The sequence below is a fragment of the Plecotus auritus genome (genome assembly GCF_963455305.1).
Source record: "Plecotus auritus genome assembly, chromosome: 10".
NCBI classification, from domain to species: domain Eukaryota; kingdom Metazoa; phylum Chordata; class Mammalia; order Chiroptera; family Vespertilionidae; genus Plecotus; species Plecotus auritus.
The window spans coordinates 47,362,503-47,382,609 of record NC_137785.1 but is presented as its reverse complement, the minus strand read 5'-3'; the positions used below and the strand labels follow the sequence as shown (position 1 = coordinate 47,382,609).

The window sequence follows — 20,107 nt, the reverse complement described above, 5'->3', positions numbered from 1 at the left end:
ACCCCTTCCTGGCCCGGCCTATCTTCTGAAACCCCATTTATTTCATTTCTCTACACAGAAAAAACAGGCTCACTCTTGGCAACAGAGATGAGCTGGGTCAGCTGTGTGCTGGGTACAACCGGCTCCCTCCCCCTCTGAAGGGGTCTGTTTAAAGGGAGGGACAGGCAACAAGACTGCTGGGGATAAATGCTGAGGAACCCATGATGGGAAGATGGCTTGTGTGGATGCCAGTTGGGAAAGTTCCAAAGAGATGGTGAGGCCAAACTGGGCAGGACCATGACAAGGAGAGCCGGGCTGGAGCAGAGCCAGGTGAGGGCAGAGGGCCCAGTGAAGGCTGAGCTTCTCCCCAAGGCAGGTGGAGAGGGGTACCAGGAATCAGACTGGGACAGGAGGGGGATGGGTTGGAAGCGGGAGGACAGTCCACAACACAATTAAGTGATACAAAGGAATGGTGGCCACGATAGGGCAGCTGGAGACATGGGCAGGGGCAGTCCAAAGGTACCTGGAAAGTGAAATTAGTTGTTTGCATGGATTGGATGGGCCCCGGGCACAGAGAGGACCTTTTGGCTGAAGGATGGTGGAACGGAGAGGATCTTTTGGCTGAAGGATGGTGGAACCTGGGAGAGGGTGGGACCAGGGCAGATGATGAATTCTCTTCAGGAGTAAATGGGACTGTGTCCAGGGGCAGCCAGACACAGAGCTGGGGGATTAGGGGAGAGATCTGGGCTTGGACAAACCTGAGATCCCTCAGCAAGTGTGGAAATTGAGTCTGTGGAGTCACTTTCCTGAGGCAGGTGCGTGGGCTGGCCGTGGTGACCACTTGGGAATGAAGAGCCCTGGTCAAGTGGGGTCACCCTGTGGTGGGGGCTGCTTTAGCTGAGAGCTGGGAAGAATCAGCAGGCCTGGTTTATGTGAAATGTCTTAATTTTTAAATGTTGGCCAAGACAAGAAATATTTTGGTGTGAGCCAAATTTGGTGTGAGCCAAATTAAACATGTCTACAGACCAGTTTTTGACCCAGGAGGGAGAGGGAGCATTGGCATTTAACGATGGGCAGGCGACAGGAGCCTAGAAGGAAAGCCCGCAGTGGAGGGGCTGTCTCCAGGACCGGTGGCCCTGGTGGTCATCGTGGTTGAGGTGCCAGACCAAGGAGGGAGATGAGGAGGGGATGTGTGGGCTGGGGACAGGATTGAGGGGTTCCCTGGCCTCTGAGCCACCTGTGGTAGGGTGGTGGGAGGGAAAGAGTGTGCTCCGCCCTTTCCCTGAGCCTGACAGCATGTCCTCTCCTTCCCCAGAAAGCCACTGAGATGAAAATACATCCATGGAACCAAACATTGATGAACCATATGCCACAATGGGAAGAGGAGTGCATTCAATTTCAGCATCTCAGGCTGTGAATGGAGAGCTGAGGACTCCAACTCGGGGCCTGCTGAGCCACACGAGAGCCACAGAACACGTGGAGGGGTGCCTGGGCCCTGGTGCTGGCCCTGGCTCCAGCTGTCTCCATGCAGACAGTCAGCCTGGGCCTCTCTCCCGACAGGTGCTTGGCTGACACACAGCACTTTCCTGGACAGGCAGAGCACAGTCAGAGCTGAGGCCTGGGGATGACAGCCTCCTACCTGCGCTTCCACATTAGCCACACTAGGTCCCCCTGCCTCCCTCGTGGACCCCCTTCGAGGGGGAACTGAGAAGTCTTGAGGGAAATATGGACAGAACCCAGACCCACAGCAGCTGCTGCCTCTGGGGCAGAAAGCCCTGTTTCGTATCTGCTGGCCAAGCAACGCTTCAGAAAACTCGGGAAGCACCAAGCGCGGCTTTTGGATAGAGAACAAGAAGTAGACACTCTGAGTGCGTCAGGCTCAGGAGAAGATAATGCATAATGACCAAATTACCATGGTCTAAAATCTCCACCAACTGCATCCAAATTAGCAGAAATAATTATGATTCACTTTAATTAGTGACTATGGAAGCGAAGCCTTGGGCTGGTGGGCAGAGCCTGGTGTGACAGCCAGGAGGGAGAGGGTATCCCAGCCAGTGAGGCTGGTGTGGTAATGGACCCAGGACCTGCAACCATTGGTTTTTGCTGGTCTCCCATCTTGTGAATGTCTGCTTGGTTACAGACAGTAGCCTCCTCCTCCCCTCACCACTCCCATCCCGTCATTGCCGGGCCACGTTCACCTCCAGCACCAAGAGAACCCCTCAGGCCTCACCACTCACTCCCCACCCTGTGAGTGGGCTCCACGTTGCCCCCACTTTACAGATGGGGAAATGGTGGCTTAGTGATCAGAGGAACTTGCCCAAGATCACCCAGCCAGGTCTGTCATACCAGAGCCTTGGCTGTTGTCCCCACATTCTTCCCTTGTCCCTGAGTTGGGGGCCCTCTGTTTCAGCTCCATGAAAGGACTCGTCTGCCCACAGACCTCCCACAAGGTGAGGACCCCTGGGCTGCAGCCCACCTCCCACATGGCTCTGGGACCAGCTGGCGTGTGCCCAGGCCTCCTACCTTGAGAAACAGCGCTCCCTTCGAGGCCAGGCTGTCGACGCCCTTCCCATTGGTGTAACAGTGATAGGCTGCATCCATGATGGGGTAACGGCTGGCAAAGAAGAGGCCGCTGTTGAAACACTTGAAGCAACAGTGGGCTTCGCAGCAGCGGCGGCAGCAGCAGCAGCCTTGGCAGCCATAGACCCCGACATCATACAGGATGTACTCAAAGTAGCCATGCAGCTGGTTTTTCAACTTGGTGGCCGCCCGCTTGTCAAACACCTCTTGCAGACATAGGAAGTCCAGGTTGGCGGGGAAGAAGGCCGAAATCTCATGGTCAAAGGCCTCATCCGGGTGCCGCCTCTTGCGCGCGGCTACCTTCTTCACTACCGAGGCCTTGTGCGGGGCCTTGCTGTAGGTGGCACCGGGCTCCCCACTGCCACCGCTGTCCAGCCCAGTGCGCGCCTTCACCAGGGACTCCTTGGAAGCAGAGCGGCTGCCCAGGCTCCCTGAGTCCCCATCCGGCCGACTGTGGTTAGGCGTCTGGCCCCGTGGGCCCCCGCCAGCCCCATTCCTGGCCTGGCCCCCAGTGACAGGGTCGTCAGCTTCAGGGTGCCGGCCTCCCTCATCGCCACTGATGCGCACAATGCAGGCATTCTCAAGGCTACTGCAGTCGACTGGGTCCCCGGAAGCCGGGCCATTGGCAGCCTCGTCACTGGGGTGACGCCCACTGTTGCCCTTGTAGTCCACAGAGGCCGTCCTCTTAATGCTCCCAGGGACAGCCCGGGCCATGCCATCGCCCTGTGGTGACACCAGGCTGCTGAAGCTGGCCGCGCTGATAGAGGTATTGGTGGGCGAATCGATGTAGATTTTTATCTGGGGCCGACTGGCCCCATTGCGGATTCTGTGCCCGATCTCTTTGGCCCGTACTTGGGTTTTATAAACGTTGTTGTGCCTGGCCAGCGACTCGGGGAGGAGGCAGACGTTGGCAGTGGCAAAGCAGAAGCTTTTGCCAGGACCCGTACCCTTCCATTCACGGAGTAGGGCCGCCCCACCAGCTGGGCCCTTGTCCTCCAGCCGGGAGTAGACGTAGGGCCTGCGGGCACACTGTAGGGGGCACCAGAAGAGGAACCCAAGAAACGCGAAGGGCAGCGAGGTGACCAGGAAGCCCAGGTAGATGGGCATGAAGAGCACGATGCAGAGCAGCTGGTTCTTCTGACAGGGCGCAGGTGTGAACAAGGCCAGAAGCTGGTCCAGCAGCCAGTAGCATGGGAAGATGAGATACCAGGACACAGCGTGCAGGGCAGACAGACAGCTATTGGAAAAGGGGGTCGTGTACAAAACCATCGCAGCTCACTGGGTGCCGCGGCCGGCCCTACTACATGGTGTCCGTGGCAACGCAGGCACGTTCCTGGGTGGGGTGGGTGAGTGGGGAACAGCAGGAGGAGGGGTCACGTCCTGGTGAGATGTGACTTGGGATGGTTGGTGGCAAGGTTGGCCAGCCAGTCATGGTTCACCTCAGTGGGCCATGCTAGGCCACCAAGGCCTGCTGAAGAGCCTGCAACACAGAGAGAAGAGGGCTTTTATTAGTTTTTAGGGGAGCAGACTGGGTGCTGGGGCTGTTGTCCCTGTTTACCCCATTCCTGCTTCCTCTAGCATGAGAAGGACTGTTCCCAGACAGGAGCTAGCTGCTCACACGGGGTGTCTGGGGCTGGGAGCTGTCCCGGCACACTTCTTTGGCCTATGTGTGTTAGGTTTTCTTGGAGTAAACAGCTTGGTGACATGACTGTCTCTGGCTGACTATCTCGATTTTGTAACCTAATTGCTTGAAATCTGGCCCAGGATTTCAGAGGAGCACAGCTTTGTGGGTGCTGAGTAGGCACGGTGGGGATCCTGGAGGGTACCTGGACCTGACACTGGCCCAGAGCAGCTGGGGTGAGCCTGAGAGGAGCCTCACCGAGTGGCTATCAGGTCAGAATGAAGAGGGAACAAACCACAGAGAAATGTGGCTAGAGTCCTGGGGTGGAGGGCTGTGTGGCTGGCAGGACCCCTGAGAGAAGACTCCCCCACAACCAGGCTCTCACTGTACTCAGCCTACAGCATCAGACCACTTCTGCATTTCACTCCCACTGACCCCCAGCAAAAATCCCCACCTGACGGGGTCCAGGCACAGCCTGGACTTTACTAACATCCAGAATGATCAGAGTTACCAGGTTACCAGGGACCCTAATGGTCCCTGCAACTTTGGAGAAGCTCCCTGAGGCCTTGAGGGTCTGGCCCAAGCTTCTCCTTTAACCTCTCAAGATACAGCTCCTGGGCCCAGCAGAGGCCCAAAGCTGCTGGAATGAGTCTACCCTGGTCCCTGTCCCAGAGCAGACTCCAGGGCTCTGCCTGGGCGAGGCTGCCAGGTGCCATTTATTGTGCTGAATGTGAAATCTATACAGACAAGAATTTTGGGTGTTTACCCAGCCTCTGGGGACCCACAGTGATCAGGCTGTGGTGAAGCTTATAGCAGCATAACCCAGAGTTTTCATCACCAGATCAGCTGGGGGTCGTGTCCTGTCTCACCAACCCGGCCCAACTTCTGCCCTAGCTCCATTGGGAGGTGGGGTCTATCCATATTGTCATCCATCCTGGCTTTCCCAGGCGGGCTTGTCTGCCCCGAGGGGCACTGTCACATTGTGTGAGGACTCGCGCTTGGCTGAGCCCTGGCTGTGAGGACAGTTCTGGAGGAAGGCTCTGGGAGGAGGAGAGGGTCTGTTCTGTCTGTCCACATCGCCCTGTAAGCAAACTGGCCCGTGGTCCTCAGGTTAGAGGTGAATGTGGCCTTGCTTGTAAAGGCTTCCTGAGGGAAAGTCCCTCTGTTCTCTGCGTGGCTCGTCCCCAACACTGGCTAATCAGGGTTGATGTTTGGTTTTAGCTGGGACAGGACTGGGGCCGGGGGAGTGGGGGGGAATAAGGTGTGTCTCCCTATTCAGCTGTCCTATGTCCTCACCTGCTCTGGCCCTAGAAACCCCGCTCTGGGCAAGTTCCTCCCCAGCCTTGCCTGTAGTGACAGTGAGTGGCCAGGCCTGATCTTCCTGCCTCCCCTGGGTTGGTCATCGGAATGTTTGTGGTCCCCACTCAGGTATCATTGGGTTAGGTGGCCCAGGGAGCCAACAGGTATGCTGGCCACCATGGCAGCCCTCTAAGATGTGGCAGATCTGAGCATCCCAGCCTTTCCCGCCTCCATCCTAACCCTTCGCGGCTGCCCTGGGTCCCCTGCCCAGAGCCCCTCCTCTGCCGCCCTTCAGCAGTGCCCTGGCCAGAAGGAGCCTCCAGGTGCTGCCCACCTGCCCTTCTCCCACCGGCAGCCCCTGCATGTACCCCAGGAGCTGCTGGCGCAGTTGACACAAAAGGGCTTGCCACCAATGGAGCTGCTTTCTAAAGCTCTGTGGTTATTTTGTCTCAGTGAAATGAAAGGAGGGCAAACAAACAACAGCACATTAATTAGTCTGATCTATACTTTCCCCATGAAAGAGGAGTGAGAGTTAAATACTGGAGGCTGGCAACCTCTCCGTGAACCCCGGAGTCCTCGCAGGGGTGGCAGGGCAGGATCCGGGCACACAGGCACCCAGCCTGCACCCCTGTCTGGGCCCTTTCTCTTGCCTGTGCTCTTGGCCTGGTGGGACATTGTGGGTGGCCCAGCCCAGGCTCCGTCTCCGGGAAAACACCTTCCTCTCCTCCGTGCTTTGGTTCTCTGCGTGCCTGTTCTGGGCTGCACCTTTGCTGAGTGAAGTCCACCGTGGGTATCTGATGGGGCTGACAGATCCCTCGAAGGCCGTGTGTGCTGAGCTGTCACAGCCCGACCCCACAGGCTGGGTTCTTTCAGATTCCTGTTTTAAAGCCGACAATGACCCCTAGGTTTATCCCTTGTGGATCCTGGAGTGTGGCTTCCAGGGTTGCTCGGGATGCCCTCAGCCCAACACTACAGTCTCCAGTACTGGGCTGGGGTCCCAGTGTGGGGGGCTATACAGTGCTCAACAGAGGGCAACCTCTCTATAACTGGAGACCCCAGACTCACCCTTTACCCCTCATCTGTGCCACATTGCTGCACGCTCAGCTTGGGCTCCAGGTTCAGGCTGACCTGAAGGAAATCCTGGCACGGGAGTCAGGCTTGCTGAGCCCTTGTCTCGTCGTCTATAACACGAGGGTGGCGATCCCTGACTCCCAGGGCTATCAAGTGATCGTGAGGATGAAAGCTGGACAGGCCACTAAGATGGCTGGCCTGTTTCCTTCCCCACTCCCCAGCCCTTGTTGCACCTCCTTGGCCTCTCCTCCCCTGAGGTTGGCTCGTGTGCCCTCTTTGCTCTCCAGCCTGTGGATTCACTCGTTTGAAGGCGGTACCAGCTGGTCTGTGCACTGGTCTGGGGGCAGCCTGAGCCCACCTGCTGAACTCCCAGGCCCCTGACTGACCCGAAGGGCCTTCAGGTCCTCAGAGATTCTGTCCACCTGGTTAGGTTGGAGCCCCTGACCTTCGCTAACCTGTTCCACTCCCTGCAGCAAGAGCTGACTGGGCCGTGGAGCCAGGACGGACAGCGGGAGTGGAGAACACCATAGTTTGCAGGTTGACCAGGTGGAAGGGGAACTGGCTGAGGGAGGTTTGGGAGCCCAGATGATCCTAAATCTGGAAGGGAGAGGAAAAGTGCTTGGTTTAGGACATGGGCAGGGCCCGGGAGGTCACAGGCCCAGCCACTCTGGGGCAGGCCTGAGGCATTGACAGCAAGCAATTCCACACCGCAGTTGCTCCTATGGGGCTACTGACCGACAGTGACCTGTCAGCACTGAGACACCTTGTTGCTAACCTGTGGCCTACAGCCACCACAGCGTGGGAAGGAGGTTTGTGGACTGTTCAGAGGGCTCCAGGGCCCAGCAGCCAGTAGCAATGGCAAAGAAGCTGCTCTAGCATCCCTTGGGGAGGGCATCCTCAGGAAAGGGGCCTGTTTGGGTGTTGATGGAGGGGAAGGTAGGTCCCCAACAGCCTTTGTGGGCAAGCTGCAGTGGACAAGACCTCTACTCCTATATGCCAAGTATCACTGCACCAAGACAGCATTCCTTTTCCCATCTCCCTGGGAGATGGGCCTGGCATGCATGCTGGTGCATAGACCTGCTGCAGAGGCTAGAGGGTCCTGGGTGGGTGCTGACTTGAATTTGAATGTCTTTTGCAGTGGAAAGTGAGCAAACGCTCAGCTCTGCTGGTGGAGGCAAGCCCCAGCCCCTCTGATGAAGCCTGCGTCATCTTTTTGGGATCTCTGAGCCTTGGGGAACTTCTGGGAAGTTGATGAGGGTCAGGGGCTTCCTCATGTGAGGCTAGGATGGGGCCTGTCCCTCCTTCATGGCCCTTCCATCTGGTCCTCATGGAGCCTTCCATGGAGCATCAGGGCTGGGAGTCCTGGAGCAGAGAGACCTCCTCTCGTCCTCCTTGTATCCACAGGCTCAGGTCTAGCAGGAGCTGGGCCAAGCCCGAGGTTTCCGCAGGAAAGGCCGAGAGGATCGCTCCAATCCAATTACTAGAATGTGCTCACATTGGCTGGCAGCCCCAAGATGGGGCCGGCCCATTTCTGCCTGGATGCCTGCAGGGGAGGGGTTGGCATGGCAACGTGAGCTCTGAGCTGCTGAAACTTGAAGTCAACTCGTAGCTGGGAGGACAGAAAGAACGACTGAGAGGAACCTTTCTGAGTGATGGGCATCAGACAAATCCAGTTTAGTCCCTGAAAGCCACATCCCAGAAGCAGAACTGGGTCCGGGGTCTGGCATGGCATGTGTGCCATAGTGGGATTCCCACCGACACAGCTGTGCCTGTAAGTGCCTATCACTCATCTAGAGCCAAAGCACCTGCCTCCCCTTCCTTGAAGCCCTCCCTCGCCTACCTACCCTCCTATGCACAGTCCCACTGTCCCTCTAATCAGGCATGTGTCTGTTTGCACATCAGGACATTCCCCCCTCCCCCCACCCCACCCCCCAGCCTGGGAGCTTCCAGTGGAGTCTCAGGCACTAACACAGGCCCTAGTCCTAGCCTGCTCCACCTCTCTGGTTGTGGCAGGCCCACTTTGGTCAGCCCCACTCCAATCCAAGGGGAGGGCAGTGAGCTACACCAGGCCAATCAGCACCACAGCCCCCTAACCTCAAGCTGAATAGTCACATGACCCAAGCTCTCCATGGAACTCTTATTGGACCCCTCAGCATTTTCTCTGAGATGCAAGCACTAAGAACCTGAAGCTTCTGGAGCCTTCCTTGAGAGGGAAAAGCATTAGGGCTGGAAGGAGAGAAGCCAAGTCATGGTGACATCTTTGAACTCCAATTTCCCTGTGCCTGAAGCCAACATAACTCCTAGATTTTCAGGTTAACAAGTCAACAAATTACCCTTTTATTTGCTCTAGTCACTTTGAGTTGCTTTTCTGTCATTGCCACCAAAGGGATCCTGTCTACAAACTCATGTCTAAAACTCAATTCTTATCAGTTCTACTCCTGAGAAAACCTCCTGTGGCACAGCCTGGCCTGCCCACAGGACAAAGAGGGGCCCCCTCCTGAGTCCTGGAAGGCCCTTCAACACCTGGTGCCCTGGTGTGTGCTCAGTGAGCATCGCTCCGTGCAGCCATACTAAACACTAACTCAGATGTCAGATGTGATGGGTCAGGTCCTTGAATATTGGACACACTGCTTAACTAACCTTCTGAGCCATGGTGGCCTCATCTCATAAGCATGCGTAAGGACATTGTCTCAAGGCAGTTAGAGACGATGCATGTGCTGCGCTTAGCACAGTGCCTACCACATCTCTAGTAATATTTTTATTACTAGTCTTGCTGCAAAGGCCCCCAAGATACAGCTGGAGCCTTCAGGTTTCCTCCTTATATGGTCATTTGCTTGACAAAGAGGGCACCCTGCTATCCCAGTTGAGGGGCAAGGGTAGTGCAGGGCATGTTGAGGCCTCCATCTTTGGTAGAACTGTCTGTCGTGGGCTGCTTGTGCAAGCCCAAGTCCCAGGCCTCCGCAGAAGCCAGGTGTAGGCAAAGGGGCTATAAAATTTTCAGAGAAACTTTCCATGGGAGCTATTAATGCATCATGTGGTTTCTGAGAATAGGAACAGGCTGCGCGCAGCTCCGTGCACTCCTTCAGTCAGCCAGCCTCGGCGTTTCCATGTCAGAACTCAGAAAGCAGATTAAACTGATTCTTGCGTGACTGGAAAGCAAATCTGAAGTCAGGTTGGAGGCATATGTGCTAGGGATGCCCGAACCAACCTAATGTTGAAAATAGCAGCACTCCTGGGTTTAGGACCTTGTGCTGCAGTGACATGGCGGCTGCCTCAGAGTATGGGCTCCATCACAGCAGGGGGCTGAGCTTGAAGATCTGACCACCCTACCCTCTACTGCTTGCCATTCCGGAATCACCTATTGGTGACTGAAAAGGGGGCCCTTAGGGACAGGCTGGATGGTGGCTGGCACCTGAGTCTGCACCTGAGCCGTTTGGAGCAGCAGCTCTCCTTCCACGGACCCTTGTACTATACTCAAGAGCCTGTCTGCAGCCAGACCTGCCGGAAGCTGAAGCCCACAGGGCTCCCACCAGCCCTGTGCTCTCAGGGAGGCTGAGCCCTGGGTGGGGAAATGGGGTGGGGCCTCCTCCATGGTGAAAATCAGGTCTGAGATCACTGTTCCCAGGGTCTTCTCCATATGAGCACTGACAAGGCAGCTCCAGGGCAGGACTGGGGCTGGCAGTGTGACTACCGGAGAGAAGGCTTCAACTTCCCTAAGTGAGGCTCAAATCAGGAGGCCACATGCCAACAGCTGGGCATCTAGATGGGCATGGCCTCTTGCCTCAGGTGCTCTGAGACCCCCAAGTGCTGGGGTCTGTGCCTGAACTGAGCCTCTCCAAGAGCCCTAAGCAGGGGATCCTGGAACTCCCCCCACAGGTCACGTCCCCTCCTCAGGTGAGCTCTGTGGTATATGCTGCATGGTTGACTGAGTGCCAGCCCCCAGTGTGTCCCAGCCAGCCAGTGCCACCTCCTCCCTCAGGGAGACCCCTCAGGAATGGAGACCAGGAGGAATCTTGCTCCTTGGGGTGAGGCCTCTGTTCCAGCCCCGTCCCCGCTTCCTGACATGAGGGCTGATGTTAATGGTTCATGAGCCAAACAAGGCTTGGAACGTACTTTGCCTAAGAAGAAATGACAACATACTTTCTGTGGGAGTAGAACTTTAAATACAAGTCCACACAAATGGTATGACTGATGCAGACCTGGTGTTCAGCTTCATTTCAAGCTCAGTGTTTCCTCCCAGAATGGATTGGCCGGCTGAGCGGTGTGTAGGCATTTCAAGGCACCAGAGAACACAGATGAAGACAAGAAACCTTCCTAAAACAGAACAGACTTGCTACATTCTTCTGAAGGGAATCATTTCACAGTCAGCCTTACATTTTCTCTGCAAAGAACATTTTAACAAACTGAGTCCTCCAGGAGGATTTATGCAGAGATTAAAAAGCAAATCTGTGCAAATCCTATATAATAAAAGGCCAATATGCAAATTGTCCCCTTGACTGGGAGTTCGACCGGGAGTTTGGCCAGGGGGCAGGGCCAGCCGCCTGCGGCCCCTCCTTCCGGCTGGCCCCACTCCCAATTGGCCTCTCCCACCCCAATCAGGGCACACCAGCCAGACCCCACCCATGCACGAATTCGTGCACTGGGCCTCCAGTGAGTAAATAAAATCAGGCGATGGCATCTCACCAACCCTTGCTGCAACCCTGGGTGGCTGGGCTGAGGGCCAGATTTCTGGGCCAAGAATGGATCTCACTCACCACTGAGAGCTGAGGCCCTTGTCCTTGGACCTTTTAGAGATCTTGGACTCTGGGCCAATGCTATACTGAGGTCCTCCCTCTGCACACGGTACCACAGGAGCCCTTGGCTCTGAACCAGCCAGAAGACCACCTCCCCTTAAGAAAGGATGCCCCAGCTCAGGCCAAACCTGCTTGCTTGAGGAGGCCTCCAACCTGCCTTTGGACCAGAGCCTGCTCCAGAATGTATAACTGGAAAGGATTGGAGGCTGATGGAGTCTGCTGCCTACAGGGGTGAGACTTAGAGCCTCATCTGCATAAGACTGTGAATTAGTCATGTGTCCGTCAGTGGGGAAGAGATCATGGGTCTAGAGTACCCCAAGTTCCATCTAATTTCTGCCACCAAACCTGCTTCCAAGGGCCTTCTGGGGCTCTGGGTTCCAACTCAGCCCTGCCCCTCTGGTAGTGGTAGGACTGTCTATACCTGCTCTTGGCTGTTGAATCCTACTCTGAAAAGGGTGACACGATCTCTTGGCTCTAGTTATGGCGGTATAGACATGCTAATGAAGACAGTGACACATCTTCATTCTGGAGTGACTACTTTTAAAGGATAGCACACTTTGCCTTTGTGAAGTTCTGGGTAGCCTTGTCCTTTCTTGTTCACATCTGCCTCCAAGCCATGGACAGGACGCTTTTCTCACTTCCCCTGGCCCCTAAGCTGCTGAAGTCTGCTTTCAGGCAGGAGGCAGGATTGCACTTCCTGGTCCCCTTGTGGTTGGGTAGATCATGTGACTAGCTCTGACCAGTGAGCTGTGAGTAAAAGTGGTACAGGTCACTTCTGGGCCTGCATACTGAACAGCAGGTGTGAGACCTTCCAGAGTTCCCCTCTGCCACATGCATCCGCAGTGTTTGAGGTGGTGGCTGCTCTGTCAGCCTGAGTCCCAGGTTGAGGAGGTACAGAGCAGGACCCCAGCTAAGCCCCGTGCAGTTAGAGAGAAGAAAACCTGTGATGATAAGCCAAAGCAGAACCTGTCCTATCCTGACCAATAGAGGAAGGCTTCCGATTTGGCATTTAATCAGCCCATTTACCAAAAATAAGCCTTTCTAATGGATAGCTCTCAGTTTCCCAGGAATATAAACAGAACTACCCTTCAGATCCGACCCTCTTTGAGAAAGAGCTTCATTTTTAAATGGTAATAATGAAGTTCCTCTGCCTTGAATCCAGACCAGGTGGGAGACCCACTTCTTCCAACCCCTCAATGTGTGGACTGAGAAGTCAGCTGCTGCTTTGTGCCCATGGTCCTTGGGACCATGAGGCATCAAGAGAACTGAGCCTTAATCTTTTAATTTTTAGTGGAAACTTTCTGCTGTGGCTGATGATAGAGGTAGCAAAGTAAACCTATAAACATGGGGAAGTAAACCCATTAGAAACTTCTGCCAGAGATCTGGGGTTGGCCACAGGGGCCAAGCAGGGCCTGCAGGGGACGCGCAGGAGCGAGTGTCAAAGCTGGACTGAGATGGACTGTAGCTTGAGATGGAGCCAACAGCCCATGCCTGATACTCCGGGGTCAGCCCTGGGAGGCGGGGTGTGGTCAGACACAGCCGCATCATGCTGGCTGGCAGGTGCATGCCAGGGCTGGCGAGGGGAAGGGCTGGGCAGCAGCTGGTAGGCTGGTAGGCAGGGGATGCTCAGGGTACATCTCTCATGAGTCAGATGCAACACTGAGATTGCAAGGGATATTTCACAACGAGGGCCAAGAATCTCTGGGGGTGGGGCCTTTGCTTTCTAGGCGTGCATATTTGAGTGTGGGGGTGTCCTCTTAGAGCAAGGGTCGGGAACCTTTTTTCTGCCAAGGGCCAGTTGGGTATTTATAACATCATTCGCAGGCCAAACAAAATTATTAACTTAAAAATTAGCCTGCTAGGGAGAAACCAATATGGCTGCATAGGTAAACACCTAAACTGCTGCCTCGCACAACAATATCAAAACTACGACTAAACGACAAAACACACACCATCCAGAACCGCAGGAAAGCTGGCTGAGTGGAAATGCTACAACTAGAAGAAAAGAGGAAAGCACATTGAGGCTCAGAGGAGCTGCAAAAGGCTGAGGTACGGAGACTCGCACGTGGAGAGGACAGGCGGCTGTGTGCACGGGCGGCTGAGTGCGCGGATGGCTTTCTAAAGCGGGAGGGAGAAGGAAGCTCCCGACTGCGCTGAACTCCAGTCCCGGGCAAGACGCTGGGAAACCATACTCATTCGGGGGAAACTGGACTGTCAGGAAAAGAGAAAGCACACTGAGACTCGGGAGCTGCGGAAGGCAGAGGTCTGGAGGCGCGCACAGATAGGACTGACTGCTGAATGCACGGGAGGCTAAGTGCGCGGCTGGCTTTCTAAAGTGGGAGGGAGACAGAAGCTCCCGATTGTGCTGAACTCCAGTTCCGGGCAAGTTTCTGGGAACCCCGACTCATTCGGGGAGAAACTGGACTGTCTGGCAGCGGGCAAAACTCGAGGGTGGCTTTCTCTCAGAGGTGCTTGCAGCGATTACTGAGGGACACTGAGACCCAGGAGCCTCATAGGGCAGGGCTGACGGAAAGCCAAGGCTGTCTGCTCCGCCCTAAAACTCCGCTCCATCCAAGCTGAGCACAGAGGCTTTTGCAATTTTGCAAGTCTTGTCTCATAAGAGTGTCTCCAGCACAGAAGTTCTCCCAGCATAGACACAGCTGATCCTCACAGCCAATTGGCCTGGAGGTCAATTCCTCCCAGTGATACCAACAACAATCAAGACTTAACTACAACAAGGCTGAGCACACAGTCCACAAAAGGGTGCACCAAGAGTGTCCACCTCAGGTAACTGGGGAGGCTGAGCTACTGTGCCCTAGAGGACACCTACCACACAAAGCTACTCTACCAACTCAGGGAAGCAGTGAAAATGTGGAGACAAAGAAACAGATCACAAATGAAAGAAATGGAGGAAAGCAAATGACTGGATATAGAGTTCAAAACCACAGTTATAAGGTTTTTCAAGAATTTCCTAGAAAAGGCCGATAAATTTAGCAAGACCCTCAAGGATATGAAAAAGGACCAACTAGAAATTAAACATACACTGACTGAAATAAAAAATATTATACAGAGACCTAACAGCAGATTAGAGGACCGCAAGAATCAAGTCAAAGATTTGAAATACAAAGAAGCAAAAAACACTCAGCCGGAAAAGCAAAAAGAAAAAAGAATCCAAAAATTTGAAGATAGTGTAAGGAGCCTCTGGGACATCCTCAAGCGTACCAACATCCAAATTATGGGGGTGCCAGAAGAAGAGAGAGAGCAAGATACTGAAAACATATTTGAAGAAATAATGACCAAAAACTTCCCCCACCTGGTGAAAGAAATAGACTTCCAAGTCCAGGAAGCGCACAGAACCCCAAACAAAAGGAATCCAAAGAGGACCACACCAAGACACATCATAATTAAAATGCCAAGAGCAAAAGACAAGGAGAGAATATTAAAAGCAGCAAGCGAAAAACAGTTAGTTACCTGCAAGGGAGCACCCATACGATTGTCAGCTGATTTCTCAACAGAAACTATGCAGGCCAGATGGGAGTGGCAAGAAATATTCAAAGTGATGAATAGCAAGATCCTACAACCAAGATTACTCTACCCAGCAAAGCTATTATTCAGAATTGAAGGTCAGATAAAAGAGCTTCACAGATAAGAAAAAGCTAAAGGAGTTCATCACCACCAAACCAGTATTATATGAAATGCTGAAGGGTATTCTTTAAGAAGAGGAAGAAGAAGAAAAAGGTAAAGATAAAAATTATGAACAACGAATACATGTCTATCAACAAGTGAATCTAAAAATCAAGTGAATAAAAAATCTGATGAACAGAATAAACTGGTGAATATAATAGAATCAGGGGCATAGAAAGGGAGTGGACAATTCTCGGGGGGAAAGGGGTGTGGGAGGTGCGGAAAGAGACTGGACAAAAAGCGTACACCTATGGATGAGGACAGTGGTGGGGAGGTAAGGGCAGAGGGAGGGGTGGGAACTGGGTGGAGGGGAGCTATGGGGGAAAAAAAGAGGAACAATTGTAATAATCTGAACAATAAAGATTTATTAAATTAAAAAAAATTAGCCTGCTATATTTGGTCAAACATTTAATTAACTGACCCCTAATGTCTTGGCAGGGCCAGACCAAATGATTTTGTGGGTCTTATATGGATGTTCCCCACCCCTGTTCTAGGGTATGGAGACAGGGAAGTGGTAGTGGTGGGTGAAGCCAGTAGTGAGCAAGGGAAGGAGGTCTCAGAGAGCTGAGAAAGGGCACTAGGGAGGTGGAATCACTCAGGGAGTCCTGACCGCTAGATCCCAGACTGCAGGCCAGGAAGAGACTGCGGGAGGGATTGGGGAGGGGGGCGAGGAGTAGCTGTGGAAAATAGGCCTGAGAGGAGGATCTGACACACTGACATAGTTTATCCCTGGTTGGGTTCGTTTAACTTAAATGCTTAAAATGTCTGCTTAGCAAAAAAAAAATAAAAGTCTTCTTAGCATCCCACCTGCACCATACTGACCCAGCTAGCTTCAAGCAGGCCATGGGCTCAGAGCCACAGCGAGCTATAGCTCAGAGCCTAGCATGCCGGCTGGGCCTGTGTCTTATGTTCTGGGAGGGCCGAGTGACCCTCTGGCTGGCTGGGGGTCTCGGCAGCCACCCAACTTGAGGCTACCTGCATCACCCCCACTGCTAGACAGAAGGTGGACAGGGTGTCTGGTAAAGTGTTGGAAAGAAAATTAACAGAACAGAGGTCAGCATCAAAGAGAAACCAGTCTGTACAGTTTCAACCAGATTTGCTTTAAGAAATAGGCCCAACAGGAAGCTTAAGCTGCTTGATTCTCATCTGTCTCTCCTCCTTCTTGTTCCCTTCTTGCACTTGAGACTGCTGCTTCTCAGAGCCCCTCCTCCCCTCCTCCCCTGCACATCCCTTAGGAGCTGGACCTTCCCTTGTTTCTTCTCTTCTCTCTATTGACCCCCTTTGAGTCACCTGTTTCCAGATGACAGCCAGCCCAGGTGTCTCTCCTAATCTCTGACCTCATGAGTTTGATGGACAGCTCTTCATCTCCCCCTACAAGTTCATTCTTCTTCTTCCACTTCTCCAACACCTGCTCTGTCTCCTGAGCAGTCCTCCATTCCCTGCCTCCTCTCACCAGCCCACTGTTCTGCCTCCCTAACCCCTTGTTTCCATTCCCAGGGCCTGCCATGCCCACGCCCAGCCTCACCCTCCCACCTAGATACTGCAGCAGCCACCATCTGGTCTGTCTGAGCTGGCCTCCCCTCCCGTGGCCCACCTGGAAGCTGCTAGGATCTTTCTATGCTCCACGTCGGACCACGTTGCTCCCCTGTTAAACTCTTCAGTGGCCCCAGCTGCCCCCAGGAAGATGCATGTGGCAGAGAAGAAAGGGTAGGAAAGGGCAGGCTAGGCCCAGCAGCCTGATGGCTCTGCTCCTCTCCTGCTTCTAGAGTCCCAGGGCCCTGACCTGCACAGTTCCCACCATGCCCTTCTAGTCTTCCATGCCTTTGCTGGGGCTGTTCCCTCACAATCCGCATCTGTGTGAAGGGATAAGGCCTCAGCAGAGGGGCTTAAGGTCTGGAAGTTACAGTGATGGCCTCTTCGCCAGACCCTACCAGTCCCCTACTCTATGGCCCCAGGGATGACTAAGGGCCTTGGCTTAAGCAGGCTATTTCTCTCAGGACAGATGGCAGTTTTCATGCATTATTATGTTTGCAGTCTGCACACCAGAAAGGTGACCAGCCCCTCATACCTTCAGATCTACCCAGCTAGAAACAGGACTGTGGGAAAGAAGGCTCCAGCAGTGTTGGTCTATTTCTTCCCTCAACACTCAAGGAGGGACAGCTTTATGTGTGGCCCTATGGGGTGTCTCTGCAGAATCAGGGGCTGCCCACATGGCTAACACCAGCAGCCTTGGAGCTCGGGGAGTAGGGGGTGAGGTGCTCACCCAATCACTTCAACCTCCAGTCCTGGGAAAGTCAAGATCTGAGTTCTAATTCTGTGTCCCCTTGCAGGCACTCAAGTGTTCCATCCCATCACCTGATCCTAGCTGTGTGTTGTGCACATAGTGGGCGGATAATAGGAACCCGGATGACTAACTGTCAAGTGTCAGCCCTGCCCCCACAAACCTAGAGTCCAGCCAGGGTGGCTTTAGCAACCCAGCTTTCTGGGCACCAGCGGCCTGCTCAAGACCTCAGACTCATTCCCTCCCTCCTTTCCTTTCTCCGTCCCCGTGAGGCGGGGCACAACAATGAGGCAGTCCATGGCAACGACATGAGGGAGACTGGAAATGAGCATCAGACAAGCGGAACTAACATCCATTTCTTGGGGACATCTGAGCAGATGTCACACAGCACACACCTCCCAGAACGCGCTCTTTGCACTGAGGGTGCATCTACACTGGACAACCACGTGGGTCCTGTTGGCCCCATTTACAGATGAGAAAACGGACTCAGAGAAGTAAACAACAGGTCACCTGACTCGAGTTTCCTTTTCCTCTCTACCTTTCTCAGCAAGGCTGAAGACAAATGATATGCAAACATATTCAAAATATATAAATGAGCGCTGCCCAGAACCAAGGTCCCAACCCAGGAAAGTTCCAGGGAACAGTACAAAAGTCCCCGCGCTATCTCCCTTGTTCTGCTTGTTCTTCCCCCTCAAGTTCCACAAAACAAGATCCTCACCACTTTTCCCCAGTCCCCTGAAGGTTACATTTGTCACCCACTCTCACTGAGGCCTTAGTGAAGACCCCAATCATCTTCCCCCCTCCCTGTGGACTGCCAGCCTCATCCACCTCCTCTTTTGTTCTTCCTTCCAGTCATCATCACGTTGGGCCTGCAAAACTCTCTACCCCCAGCCTGGCAACCCCCCAAAACATTTAATTTGCCAACATTTGGGAGGGGGAGGGTTCTTATAATGGTCTTGCTGTCCTGGTTCTTGGACTGAGGTTCCTCATTGTGGGGGTCACTGTGTTGCTAGTTTCTGCTTTTATTCCTGAGAGTGGCCCAGAAGTTTGAATTATTGATGGATTCAAGAATAGAATTACCAGGTAAACTTCAAAGCCTCTGATACATATTGCCAAACTGCTTTCCACCCAACTCGTATGAGAGTGTCTGTTTCATAGCATCCTTACCAGCTCTGGCTTTTTGCATTAAAATAAAATTTATATGTTTATTGGGTAACGATATCTGGTTCCATTTTACTGGATACTTAAATTGTATTCCTTCATTTTTGTGAAATGCTGCCTCAGTACTTTTTTTACATATTGTAGGAGTTTGTATTTCCTTCATCTTGGGTGTATCAGACATACCCTCTCTGTGGGCATTGTATTCCACAGGAGGCCTGCTTCGGAACAGGACCAAACTGCCTGCCCGATTGCTTAGCCCAGAGCTGTGTTTTCAGACTTTCTAACTAAGCAGCAGAACCTTTTCTGAAGCAATCTCACACAGCACTGCTTAAATAAAACATTAACAAGTAGCCTATAAGGGAGGCCTGGAGGGCCACCCTTTTCCAGGAGCCCCTGTCTTACCCGAGGCTGGGCCGATGGAACCTTCTTTTCCTTCTGTCTGAAGAGTGGACGTCACTATGGGGTCAAGGACCTGAAAGGAGATGATGAGCGGTTTATAGAGGCGGCTGGAACTCAACCCGCAGCAGAACAGCCCAGCACAGGAGAGCCAGGTACAATGGCCCAGGGGCCCCACCCGGGCCACAGGAGGCACTGCCGCACCCTCCATGTCGCTGGGGAGAGGGTGTGGGCCCCGCTGTCCCCGTGGACTTAGTGCAGCCAGAGAGGGTGGGAATGGAGGTTTGTGTGACAGACTTGGACAGGTCGGGCAGCGGGTGGAAGTGTGCGGGGTGGGGGAGGGGAGATGCAAATTCAGAGCTCCAGCCCTGGGACCTGGGTTTGATCTGATAGGTGAAGCCAGAACAACCAGAGCTCTCCCCAGGGGATACCTGGGGTGGGGAAAACTGAGCCCCGGCCCAGAGGAGGAACAGTGGTTACCAGGACTGGACAGGGTGGGATGGGGGAGGAAGCCTGTGGGGAGGAAGAACTAGGGGGATTTGGCAGCAGATAAGGGAGGGGAAGTACACAGGACGATAGGCTCAGCGCAGGCGGCGTGGCAGGGCAGGCTGCTATCAGCTTCCTGCATCACTCACAAACTCAGTCTGAGATCTGCTGCCCAAGTCACTGGTGCCCCACTGGGGGCTCTTAGGCAGGTGTTGTTGTCTGGCCCGCCCCACCCTTCTAGCTGGGTCCTTGACTTCAGGTGTTGGCCTTGCCCTGATTTCTGGTCCCACCCCCTGATTCCTGGCCCCAGGCAACCCTCTGAGCTCACCCTTTGGCTTCAGATAAACAGTCCAGGCTCTTTAGTCCAGTCCTAAGTCCAGACCCCAACTTTCCAGCCGATCTTAGCTCCTGGTCTGATCCCTGGATTCAGGCCCTGGAAGTTGAGCCCCCATCGGGCGAGGGCTCCCGGGCTGCACTCCTTGGCTCTCCCCCTTCTCCAGCCAGTTCTGCTGCCTGCCCACAGCCCTCTAACCATCCCACATCCCAGGTAGGGAGACGGTTCCCTCCCCCACCCCAACTCCCCACTGGACCATTCCCTGTTCTTTATGTAAAGTCACCCAAACTAAGTGTTTCAGAAGAATCTGAAACCGGAGTCCCAGGCCCTCTGCCCCCAAGCCAGAGCTGTTTGCAGAATGACTGGAAGGAGTGACTCCTCACTTGGCAAACAGTTGGTGCCCTCCTGATTAGGAATCCACA

The 20,107-nt window shown here is 54.0% G+C and overlaps 1 protein-coding gene across 1 annotated transcript in view; it reads right to left on the bottom strand.

Moving 5' to 3' along the window:
* Positions 1-20,107, bottom strand: part of SMPD3 (sphingomyelin phosphodiesterase 3) — a 79,895-nt gene that overhangs the window by 9,077 nt on the left and 50,711 nt on the right. Inside the window, exons 2-3 of the mRNA XM_080645663.1 lie at positions 18,872-18,941; positions 2,503-4,039 (exon numbers count right to left, since the gene is read on the bottom strand). Coding sequence (XP_080501789.1) covers positions 2,503-3,828 — 1,326 coding nt within the window. The 5' untranslated portion in view covers positions 3,829-4,039; positions 18,872-18,941. The remainder of the gene's footprint in view (positions 1-2,502; positions 4,040-18,871; positions 18,942-20,107) is intronic.